Source organism: Aptenodytes forsteri, unplaced genomic scaffold, assembly GCF_000699145.1.
Source record: "Aptenodytes forsteri isolate BGI_AS27 unplaced genomic scaffold, ASM69914v1 Scaffold2, whole genome shotgun sequence".
Taxonomy (NCBI): domain Eukaryota; kingdom Metazoa; phylum Chordata; class Aves; order Sphenisciformes; family Spheniscidae; genus Aptenodytes; species Aptenodytes forsteri.
The window spans coordinates 15,894,038-15,905,783 of NW_008795695.1; the positions used below are offsets into that span (position 1 = coordinate 15,894,038).

The 11,746-nt window shown below is 50.2% G+C and overlaps 1 protein-coding gene across 1 annotated transcript in view; it reads left to right on the plus strand.

The window, feature by feature from the left end:
• Positions 1 to 2,805: 2,805 nt before the first annotated feature.
• The window catches only part of BCOR (BCL6 corepressor), a 41,568-nt gene continuing 32,627 nt past the window's right edge, over positions 2,806 to 11,746 (plus strand). The window contains exons 1-7 of the mRNA XM_019473073.1: positions 2,806 to 2,933; positions 4,492 to 4,570; positions 5,489 to 6,479; positions 6,657 to 8,011; positions 8,212 to 8,694; positions 9,394 to 9,447; positions 9,888 to 10,071. Coding sequence (XP_019328618.1) covers positions 2,848 to 2,933; positions 4,492 to 4,570; positions 5,489 to 6,479; positions 6,657 to 8,011; positions 8,212 to 8,694; positions 9,394 to 9,447; positions 9,888 to 10,071 — 3,232 coding nt within the window. The 5' untranslated portion in view covers positions 2,806 to 2,847. The remainder of the gene's footprint in view (positions 2,934 to 4,491; positions 4,571 to 5,488; positions 6,480 to 6,656; positions 8,012 to 8,211; positions 8,695 to 9,393; positions 9,448 to 9,887; positions 10,072 to 11,746) is intronic.

The window sequence follows — 11,746 nt, forward strand, 5'->3', positions numbered from 1 at the left end:
CAGTGGCGCCGCTGCTCGTTCAGCAGACCTCCACTTTTAAACAGTTCACAAGAAGTTCATCAGGGCGGTGATTATAACTGCACACACGCGCGAACCCGGGGCGGCGAGCGCCAAGGGGCAGCTTTTGGGGGAAAAAAGGGCTGGCAGCTGTCGGGGCGCGGGCTCTGAGCTGCCCGGGTGGGCCCTGGGACATCTCGCTGCCTCCCCACGTCCTGCACCCTGGCAGGCTTTGCCCTTCTCCAGGGGTGGTGGGACGTGGGGCCTCCAGATTACCCGCTGTGGCTGGGGAAGCTCTCGGCCCCCCATGCAACTTCAGCGTTTTGCTATCTGCACATGTCAGGGGATTGACGGGCTCTAATTCAGGCACCGCGCCTTATCTTAACGATACACTTCCACTGAGGAAACCAGGCTGGCACAGGTGGCCCCTCCGAGGAGCAGCATGGGTTGGCCTCACGTACCCCCGAAGGAAAGCGGGGAGTGGGGCTGTGGGCCGCCGAGGCCCATCTCCTCCGAGCCGGCATCCGTCCCTCACGGGTGAGGCAGTGCATGGGGCGGCTACTAACCTTATGTAAAACCCTAAATCACTCTCTCCATGCTGCTGCTGCCTCTATTGAAAACATTACGAGCGGTGCATCTGGAAACCAGTAAATCTGTCCAGAAACCGTCTTTCCAGTGAAATAACTCCTTTTGAATGATAGCGCGGTATCCAGTCTCCGTGGATTTTTGTTTCCTTGCAGCGATTTTTGCGGACTTCATTAGGGAAAGCTAACCGTTCTGGAGAGAGGAGGGTCAACACGCCGTTTCATTAATATACATTTGTTCCAGACGTGGAGTTTTGCACAAAAGGCCTCTCGGAGGGGAGAAAAAAGTGTTGGGGAACAAGGCTTTCCTGCCGTTTCAGTTCTTAAACCTCTCTGAACGTGTGTGAAGTATTGTGTTCAAGGCCCAATCTGGGCTTCTTCCCCATTAAATGCCAAAGTGATCATTTGCATATTTTGTAGCCTGACAAAGGAAATGAGTTTGCTGGGGAAGCATGGATGCTTTGGGAGACGTTAGGCATTAAACTCCCAGTGGTCAATCGCCCGTTACTGGCGTGTGTGTGTGTGTGTGTGTGTGTGTGTAAAAGGAGTATCATGCCTCCCGCTTAAAGGCTTCTATTTTTGTGAGAGAGGAAGAGCTGAGGGATATCCTGTGCATTAAAGGCTCCCCCTACTTATTAACCCAGCATTTAGCAGCAGGATGCAGGCTGAAGCTCAGTCAAAAGAAACGACTCAACCTCCGAAGAGCAATTAAAATCTTGCACTGGAATAAATCATGCGCCGCGATAATCCTGTTAATAAAACGCAGCTTGTCCTGACACTTCGCTCATGCAGCAAACTAGAATTTAATGTGAGCGGAGGTGGCATTAGGCAAGGTAGAGGGGAGGAAAAGCCTTTCCCTCTCCACTGCTGGACGCGAAAATGCGGTTACCTTTCACCTGCCTCTCTGGCTGCACACGGCGCCGATCCTCTTGGACTGCTAATACTTCTCCAGCGAGCCCGCTAATGATTTCTTTCCCTGGAGTGAGCTGTGTGTGTGGTGTGTGTGTGTAAAAGGAGTATCATGCCTCCCGCTTAAAGGCTTCTATTTTTGTGAGAGAGGAAGAGCTGAGGGATATCCTGTGCATTAAAGGCTCCCCCTACTTATTAACCCAGCATTTAGCAGCAGGATGCAGGCTGAAGCTCAGTCAAAAGAAACGACTCAACCTCCGAAGAGCAATTAAAATCTTGCACTGGAATAAATCATGCGCCGCGATAATCCTGTTAATAAAACGCAGCTTGTCCTGACACTTCGCTCATGCAGCAAACTAGAATTTAATGTGAGCGGAGGTGGCATTAGGCAAGGTAGAGGGGAGGAAAAGCCTTTCCCTCTCCACTGCTGGACGCGAAAATGCGGTTACCTTTCACCTGCCTCTCTGGCTGCACACGGCGCCGATCCTCTTGGACTGCTAATACTTCTCCAGCGAGCCCGCTAATGATTTCTTTCCCTGGAGTGAGCAGGCATCATTGAATTACTGAAAGCACTCGCAGCAGCAGCAGCAGCAGCAGCAGCAGCAGCAGCAGCTCTGATGCAGAAGCCACCAGAGCTCGGTGCTTAATCAAATCAAGGGGTGGGGAGCTCGCCAACCCGCTTACTATTTTTAACCCCTTTCTCCAAGTTAGTCATGTGCAGATGCTAAAGGGGAGGTTTTTATTTAGATCTCTTCTATAGCAGCGTCTCTTCAGTTTTAAGTCCTCGCGTGAAAGCTTTATCAGCAATCAGCGTAGCTAATACACACGGTATGTGGCTGTTCTTGTGATGCACTCCTGCTCCTGTGCGTTCCTAATGCAGGGCTTTTGTGAGCGCCTGTGGGTAGTTTTGCATGTTCCCCCAGCCTGTGGGGTCTCCCTCCATGGTTCAGCCTGTGTGAGATGAAGGTTTGGGGACTGGTGTATACTTGGCCGGCTGAGTCATTTCTTGTTCAAATGAAATGCAGTGGAGAAACTTTTATTTGTCGATAGCCTGGAATGATTCTTAATTTTCTGGATGTGCGCTGGGGAAAAGATCCATCTCCTCTGACCTATAAATGCCCTCAATTTGCTCCTTTATTGCAGGGTATCTCCCTTAGCGGTTAACGTAGGCAGCTCACTCCCCGCACCAATCCTGCATTCATTATTAATTACCCGGAGGGAGGCTGGCTGCTCCGCCGTGATGTTTGCACTTCCTCCTAGACAAATCTGCTCAAATTTTTTTTTCTTTTCTTTTTTTTTTTTTTTTTAAGTAGAATATAAAACCGTGAAGAAAAGCGTCGATTTCTAAGAAGACGTCATGCTTTCTGCAACTCCCCTGTATGGCAACGTTCATAGCTGGATGAGCAATGAAAGGGTCCGCATGTGTGGAATTAATGAAGACAGGTAAATATTTAAGCTTCTGGCAAGTTAAACCACACTAATTCTGCAGCATGAGGTCTTGGAGTTCGCTCGCTTCCCTAATGCTGGAGTAGATAGGTGCCGCCTTGCATCGAGATCAGCCCAGCTTGGAGGGGGAGTGGGGAGGGAGAAACAAGACGTGCCTGAGAGCGGTAGAGCAGCCGCTGATTTACTATTTAACAGGCAACCTGGGTCAGTGAAGCGGGGACGCCCTTTAAAGAGATTACTCCCCAAAGCAGCCTTTAAACGCGCTTTTACAATTAATTTATTATTTCGTATTTGTGAAGGGGAATTAAACCAAATAGTGCACACGTTCTTGCGGTGACTCTGTACGGCAGAGGGGCTCCTGCCTGCAGCTTGGCGTTCCCCGCCTTCGGACCAACAGCTTGTCCTGTGAAATAGGAACAGCAGCCTTTCCATCTCGCACAAGTGAATTTCTTTTCCTTGCCATCTTTTTTTCCTGCTGAATATCATTCATTCAGTGATTAAAATTACAGTCTCTAATAATTTTCAATGGGGTGACGCGGGCACTGGCCGGTGTCCTCTTCCCTTAAACCCCAGCTTTTTAAAAAGTGAAACGACACTGAACAGAAGCTGCAGGTACACCTGTGGTTCTCTGTGCCAATTTTGTGTAGTTTTAGTGTTTTTCTGTCTTTTCTTTGAGCCCACGTTCTCACCATTGTGTGAAAAGCCTCCCAGAAGCTGGGGAAAGTTTTTGGTCTTTGCAGGGAAAAACTATTTGCAGACATAAACTGGAGGAAAACGGCCAGACCTCTTGCTCTGGCTTCGTACCCTCTCTCCCTGTTTTCCTCTTAGTCTCTCCCTGCTTTCCTCTCAGTTATTTAGGCATAATGTTTTTACGTGTTACTTGCAGGAAAGGTGAATCTTTTAAAAATGAATAAACAAATACATGAAAATCTTAATTTCTGCCTTAAGGTGATGATGTGCCTTTAAGCTCTTTGATTGAAAGGAGTTCTTTTGGGTAATGCTGAAACTTTCCTTCTGCTGCATGTCAGCGATTTTTATCCCTGGGATTTGAAATTTGGCACTAAGGTATATTCTCTGTTGGTGCTTTCTGTGATAACAAGTCCCAGTGCTGCAACACTGGTATGGCACAGATGTGCAGCTCCCTCTTTAGCATGGAACAGCTGACGTTCGTATGATATTAGCGTGTGTGTTTTAATTTTCTCATCGGCAGCGTTTATGGATGGTACATGAACAGGGTATGTTTAAAATAGTGTATTCTCTCCTTGGAAAAAAAAAAGGGCAAGGGGCAGAATAGAAAACCTTGACAAAGATCACTTGTGTTGGAAGAGGCTGCTCTGAGGTGTGCTCGGTGTGTTCTTGCTGTGAAAACCCTTTATACTTGTTTTCAAACGGTCATTGCTTTCTAAAGTAGTCGCTGTGCATGGGTACGGAGGAGGAGAAGTACAGTATTATATGGGACTTCTCTAGGGGAATCAAAATATGGAGGTGATGTAATCTTGTACTGATCTGAGATGCGCAGGATGTTTTCAAATAGTAAGCTGCTGTTTTTTAATAGGAAAATTCCCGTTAACGATGGCGATGCACCGAAAAGCAGACTGGAGTTGAGGGAAGAAAATCACCTGAATCACAGCGTGGTAAGAAGTTAATAGCTTCATGCTGCAGCTGAATCCGTGCTTGTCCTCCCCACCCTGTCTCCCACCTCTGGGTGTTATTACATGATCCATTTGGAGAAATTATTAAAATACCTTTCTGTTGCAGCTCTAGCCAGGCTTGGGCACATATGAGTTGTTTCTCTGAAACAGTGAAATGGGACTTTATTTATCTTGTTAATCTCTTGATGCTGACTTTGTGGTGTGTGTTGTAGGACATCATATTCTTACTTTTGCTCCATAATGGGTAATGTCACGCAGCATATGGGCCTGCGTAACAAAAATAGTTCATGTAAGCGTTAAATACATCAACGTTTCAGCAAAGTTGATGGTTTTCTCCTGTGAGTGTATGTGGGGAGCGGCGAGTGGGGAAGAAATTCAACGGTGGATCTTTCTTCGTGCTGCATCCTCAGACGCCTCGCCCTGTGAATCGTGTGGCGGTAGTGAGCCCTGGAGCAGAGCTGCAGCGGAGGGAGAGGTTCTGGAGGAGGAGGAGGAGGAGGAGAGGCTCTCCATCCTTCCCTTCCCGCTCTCCATGCCCCTGCCCACATCCTCTTGCTCTGGCTGGGCTGGGGCTGAGGAGCCGGTTGCCGCACGGGAACGGTGCCACCGAGCATTGTCTCTGGGCCGCTTCTGGCTGCTTGGGCTATGGGTCCTCAGGCCTTTGTTTCTAGCTGGTGAATTCTGGATGCGGAGAGATTTGTATGGATGTTTGCGGTGATACATATTGCTCCGTAGGTTCCTGTTGTCCCGTTCTCCAGCCCGATCAGCCTCTGTATGTTCTCACGACTAACAGTGTGTTTGCACTGGTATTGTTTCTCTTCCAAATGCTAACATGTCTGTAGCTTGAGCGGTAGTCATTGTAGCGAAATGTGAAAGTAACATACTTCTTGTTCTGTAAAGGTGGATGCAACTACAGCACATCGCATTGACAGTCTCGCAGCTCTGAGTATGGACAGGTCTGGACTCATGCGAGAAGGACTCAGAGTCCCCAATAGTATTGTCTATTCCAGCTTGTGCGGACTCGGTTCGGAAAAATCACGAGATGCTACGAGTTCGATAGCCGGGCTCGGATTTACTCCTGAAAGAAATCCAGAGATACAGTTTAAATCTAATCCCCCCGAAGCAGTAGAAAACGCAGCTGTCTCTGGAAAAGCCCCAAATGGCTTCAGCGCTATCTACAAAACGCCACCTGGAATACAAAAAAACTCTGTCCCAACAGGGGAAACACTGGGTTTGGACCGAGCTGCAGGTGACAAGCAGAGTCCCCTCGGTGTCAATGGTGCTAGTTACCTAAGGCTCCCCTGGGTAAACCCCTATATGGAGGGCGCAACACCCACCATATACCCTTTCCTTGACTCACCAAATAAGTATTCGTTGAACATGTACAAGGCATTGCTACCTCAGCAGTCCACCTACAGCTTACCGCAGCACCTGGCTTACTCGCCCGTATGTACGAACGGTGAACGTTTTTTATACCTGCCTCCCTCCCACTACGTTGCCCCCCACATCCCTTCGTCGCTGGCGTCACCCATGAGGCTCTCGACTGCTTCAGCTTCACCGGCGATCCCGCCTTTGGTGCACTGTCCGGATAAGAGCTTGTCATGGAAGATGGGTGTCAGCCCCGGCACCCCTGTTGATGCGCACGCCTACCCCCACATCCAGAGCAGCAAGCAGCCCCGGGTCCCTGCCGCCAAGCCGGCCCCCGCCAACATGCCGGCAGACCCCGCGCTCCTGCTGCCGCACTCACCCCGGCCATCCCCCCGCCTTCCCCTGCCCACCCAGGTTGGGGACGCCTATGCCGATTTCCACAAACACGTCCCCAGGATCACCACCTCTCCCTCCTCCGCCGTTACCCTCCCAAAGCCCTACGTGAATGTCGGCGGCAGACCCCGCGCTCCTGCTGCCGCACTCACCCCGGCCATCCCCCCGCCTTCCCCTGCCCACCCAGGTTGGGGACGCCTATGCCTTCCCACAAACCCTTCCCCAGGATCCCCACCTCTCCCTCCTCCGCCGTTACCCTCCCAAAAACCTACGTGAATGTCGGCGGGGAATTTCCACCCTCCCCCCTCACCCTCCCGCCTCTCCAACGGGAAGCTTCCCAAAGGCAGCGACGCCGGGGAGGCGCCCCCGCCGGCTGCCCCCCATGCGAGGAAAGCTGGCCACGACCGGAAAGACGGCAGGTCCCCCCCGCTCCTGGAAAAGCAGACCCCGACCAAAGACGTCACCGACAAACCACTGGACTTGTCGGCGAAAGTCATCGACGCGGAAACTGTCGGCAAGTCAGACCATGGTAAGAAAATGACGCCAACGGTGCTGGTGCACAGCAGGGCGGGAGGGGGAACCCACTTGCCCAGCGGCGACATCGTTCAGAAAGAAACCATTTCTCCCGGGAATGGCTGCCCCATCTACAGGCCTGAAATTATCAGCACGGCACCCTCCTCCTGGATCGTTCCTGGTCCCAGCCCCGGTGAGGAGAGCGGGAAGAGCGTCCAGCTGAAAAACAAGGCGCTGGACTGGGTGATTCCGCAGCAGCGGAGCTCCTCCTGCCCCAGGATGGGCGGCACGGAGGCAGTCGTCGGCAGTGTTTCGGGGATGGTGTCGGCCGGGGGGCGGCCGGCGTCGGCATCGCCGGCTCCCAACGCCAACGTGGATTGCGCCAAGATGGCCAGGAGCTCCGCGGAGAGCACCGCCTCAGTCATACAGCACGTCGGGCAGCCTGTCGCCACCCCCGCAAAACACAGCAATAAGGTGGCCAAATCCTGCAGCCAGGAAGCCAACTTCAAGGCGAACGAGACCGCCCTGGCCTCCAGCCCCATCTTCCTGCCGCCCAACGAGGCGTTTCGCTCCCCGCCTCTGCCCTACCCCAGGAGTTACCTCCCGTACCCGGTGCCGGAGGGGATAGCCATCAGCCCTCTCTCCCTCCACGGGAAAGGACACGTGTATCCGCACCCCGTCTTGCTGCCCAAGGGCAGCCTCTACCCCGGCCACCTGGCTCCCAAACCCGGCCTCCCCTACAGCCTGCCGGCGGGGCGGGGGGAGTTCATGACCTACCAGGACGCGCTGGGGATGGGGATGGTGCACCCCATGCTGCTGCAGCATTCGGCTTTGGAGATCAATAAGGAGGAGAAGGTGGAAAGGAGGTCGCGGTCTCACGAGAGGGTCCGCTATGAGGACCCGGCTCTGCGGGGCCGGTTGCCGGAGCTCCTGGAGAGCAGCGGGAAGATGCATTTTGAAGTACCTGGTGACAAGAGCGTGAAATTGCACCAGAGCTCCGGCCACAGTAAAAACTTGGCCAAAAGTGACAAACACCTCTTCCCGGATCTTCTGCGAGACGAGCAAGAGGCTAAAAGCGAAGCAAACGTAACAAAAGCCGGCTTTGCTACGGAAAGCAGTAATCAGGCTAATGACCCTACAAAGCACAAGGTAGAGCAGGCGTCGCAGCACAGAGATTTTATTGTAACGAGAGAGGAGTTTGGAAGAAATAATGATCTTCATGAAACCTATAATTTCAAGCAAGCCCAGAGTTCATCGGTGTTCGGCTTAAGGAAAGAAGATTTATCTGTGAGAAAGCCGGCTTTGCTGCGGAAAGCAGTAATCAGGCTAATGACCCTACAAAGCACAAGGTAGAGCAGGCGTCGCAGCACAGAGATTTTATTGTAACGAGAGAGGAGTTTGGAAGAAATAATGATCTTCATGAAACCTATAATTTCAAGCAAGCCCAGAGTTCATCGGTGTTCGGCTTAAGGAAAGAAGATTTATCTGTGAGCCAGCCTAAAGAGAGAGTGACGGTCCAGCCTTCTCCTGCTTTCTTGGAAAGCGCTCACGAGAGCGATGCTCCGGCTCTGGCTTTTGGCAAGGTGCAGGAGGACGCGAAGCCATTCTGCATGGGGACCGCACCGCCGAGCATCGACGCCAACCAGACATATACCAAAGACGGAGCCGACGACGCAGAATCTGCCGATGGCAAAATATTGAAACCCAAGCCCTCTAAGTTGGCCAAGAGGATCGCAAACTCTGCCGGTTACGTAGGTGATCGATTCAAGTGTGTGACGACCGAACTGTACGCGGACTCCAGCCAGCTCAGCCGGGAGCAGCGGGCGTTGCAGGTGAGTCCGCGCGGTCCAACGACCGCCGCGCTTTTTGTCGTTATTTCTCTGTTGCAAGTCGCAGTCAAGTGTTAAAGTTGAGAGAAGCAACGCAGGTGGGGAAATCAGAAATTTTTTTGCTAGGGCATACTCGCCAGAAACGGTTTTAAATAGCAAAGTAAGTTTGTTAATGAGAGCGAGGCGATGTAAAGAATAGTATGTATGGCTTTTACATATGTACGCGCTAGTAAGCTTTAAAGGGCTTTTACTAAGATCTGATAAAAATGTTAATGTACGTATGAAATGTTTGTGCAGTTACAGAGGGGAGTCGGACAGGCATGCATGTTACCTTGGCGCTAGCGATGGCTGTAATTTCTCGGCTGGCCTGTAGTGCCAGCTAGCAAAGCGTACCCAGAAGTTGTGATTAGTATGCCAAACGTGCCGTTTGATGGAGAGGAGTCGCAGCCATGCATTAGCGGGTCTCAGGCAACGTTTGCGCCAAGCGAACGCGTTAGGAAAGAGTAGGAGCGGTACTGAAGGTTGATGCTGAGGGATGACAGACAGATACTGTATAGGAATATCCTTAAGGTATTTTACTTTTAATGAAGGGATGAGTTAAGCCAAATTGTTTTGCATTGTTAAGAAAAGAATTGGTTTATGCTTATAAAAATGGATGAAATTATCTAAATGATCCATTGAGTGCCCATTTTAATTACATAGATGGAAGGATTACAAGAGGACAGTATTTTATGTCTACCTGCTGCTTACTGTGAGGTCAGTTCTTCAAATTTTTATTACTAGACTCTTACATAAACCTTTGAGTTAAATTTCATTTCCAAATACACAAAGGGAAGTTTGTGGGCCATGGTCGTCTTTATTCATTGTACGGTTTTGTGTTGTTTTTTTTTTTCTTTTTGTTTTTGTCTCTTTTTACCTCCAAAATGGAATGTTTTTGTTTTATATACAGTATACGTTTATATATATCTTATATATATACACACACACACTTATATATGAAAGAATTGTGTGGCTATTTGCATATAGATGCTAGAACACTGTTTTACAAGTCAGGTGTGTTAAACTCCTACCCTAGCTATCTAGCTCAAACCTTGGTTTTGAGCCGATTTTTCTTTGGAAATGCTTTCATATAAGGTAAGGTAAATGAAGTAGCTTTTATCGCAAGACTTTTTTTTTCATATCAATTCTCTTTCTAGCGTGCAATGATGCGCTTCTCAGAGTTGGAGATGAAAGAGAGAGAAGGCCAAACAGCTACCAAAGACTCAGAGGTCTGCAGATTCAGCCAGGCAGACTGGGAAAACTTGAAAGGAAACAGTGAAAAGAAGCCAAAGTCTGTCGCTCTGGAAGATGCCATTGCTGACCAAAATGACAATGACAGATGTAAGCGAATTTAGATGGCTTTCTGAAGCGCGTACGTGTCTCTATGCCGCGGCACCTTGCCGCAAAGCTGCGCGGGCAGCGTAATGTTTGTGTGCTCGCGGTGTTGCTGGTTGATGTCGCTGACCTCAGGCTCTGCAGGTACGGAGCTGCCATGGCTGGTGCTCTCCGTGCTTGTTTTGGGATCTGCAAGTTACTGGTTACAGTTGTACTTGCTTTTTCAGGAGATAGTTAACTGTCACCGAAGTTACTGTCTTAAAGAGATCGTCCTTTTAATTGATGGGGTACCACATCAACCAGTGAAAGCAAAGGTCTAAGGCTATGTTTTAAATGCAGAAAAGAGGTGGGGGAAGAGTGAGAGGTAACAAGGAGTTCAGCTTCCTGAAGGTGCTGTAGCTCTGGGAGATGCCAATATTGCAGCTTCCAGGCAAAGCAAGGATGGAGGACAGAAGGGTGATGGGGAGCGGGAAAAGATGTGATCTGTCAGGCTGGCTTATCCATAAAAGCTGGCTGTAAAACTCCAAACTATGAGAAGCTAGTTTGCCTGGGTGACTTCTCGCTGCAGTTGCTGAGGGGGTACGTGTGCCTGGCTCACGCAGGTCCTCGAGGGCAGGCGGGGGGCTGTGAAATTCCCCATGGGGCTGGCTGCTCCCTCTAGGCCATGGCAAAGTATCAGAGGACTATGGAAAATGTGTGCTAGCAACCCTGCCCTAAAAGCAAGACAAACTTATAAATAAATAAATAAATGTGGTGGGTTTTTTTGGTTTTTTTTTTTTCTGTATGTGAGAAAAAGCACTTTTTTTTGAACTCTCGGTAAGCATCTGGCTTCCATCAGGTTTCCCAATTTTTTTTCTTTTACTCATATAATTAAGGAATAGACCAGTTCTTCCTGCTGCTACTTTGTTTTTAACTCAGAAAAAAAATTATGCTGAAAGTATTGCAAAACAAGAGGAAACACACTGCAGACAGCATCGTGCGTGTGTGTGCGCCCGTGTGTGCACTGTGTAACTTGGTGGTTAAGTCTGCTCTTCCATAGGTGGAGATTCATGAGTAGGGCTAGTAGAAAATTTCATTCAGGCAATTTAATAACTTTGAATTATTGTTCTGGTCTTTGTTTAATGCTTTTGGCAGAGAGCATGCTGGTCAATCGTACTTGCTCGGTTACTCACCTAAATCAAGTTACTGTGGTATTGCTGTCACTGAAATAACAGCCTCAACAAAAATCGGCCTGGCAAAATAGCAAGGGAAAGTTTTAATTGTGGAAATGGAGAAGGTGCCAGGGTGGGGAGAGGCTGAGCCCCTAGAAGCTGAGTGGGCTTTCCCTTCTCCAAGCTATACCGAGGCGTCTTCGGGGAGGAAGGCACCGCTGCCATTGTGGTCTCAGTGCTAAAGCTGAGAGCTCACCAGGCTGCTGCCTCGGCTCTCCCCCTTGCAGCCCCCCTTGCTCCTCGGAGGGCTCCGGGCACCCTGGTGACATCCTCTGTTAAATCCCACCCTGTGTGTGCTGGAAAGCAGAGAGAGCAGCAGCAGCAGCGGAGTCCTGCCAGCTTGCTCTGGCAGCAGGGCAAGATGGGTCTGGGGCGGGGAGAGGGGGACGGTGGTCTGTGGGGTCAGGGATGGGTGCAGGGGATGGAGGGAGAGCCTGCTTGGGGGGTGTGGGGCATGCTGCTCGGGGGGG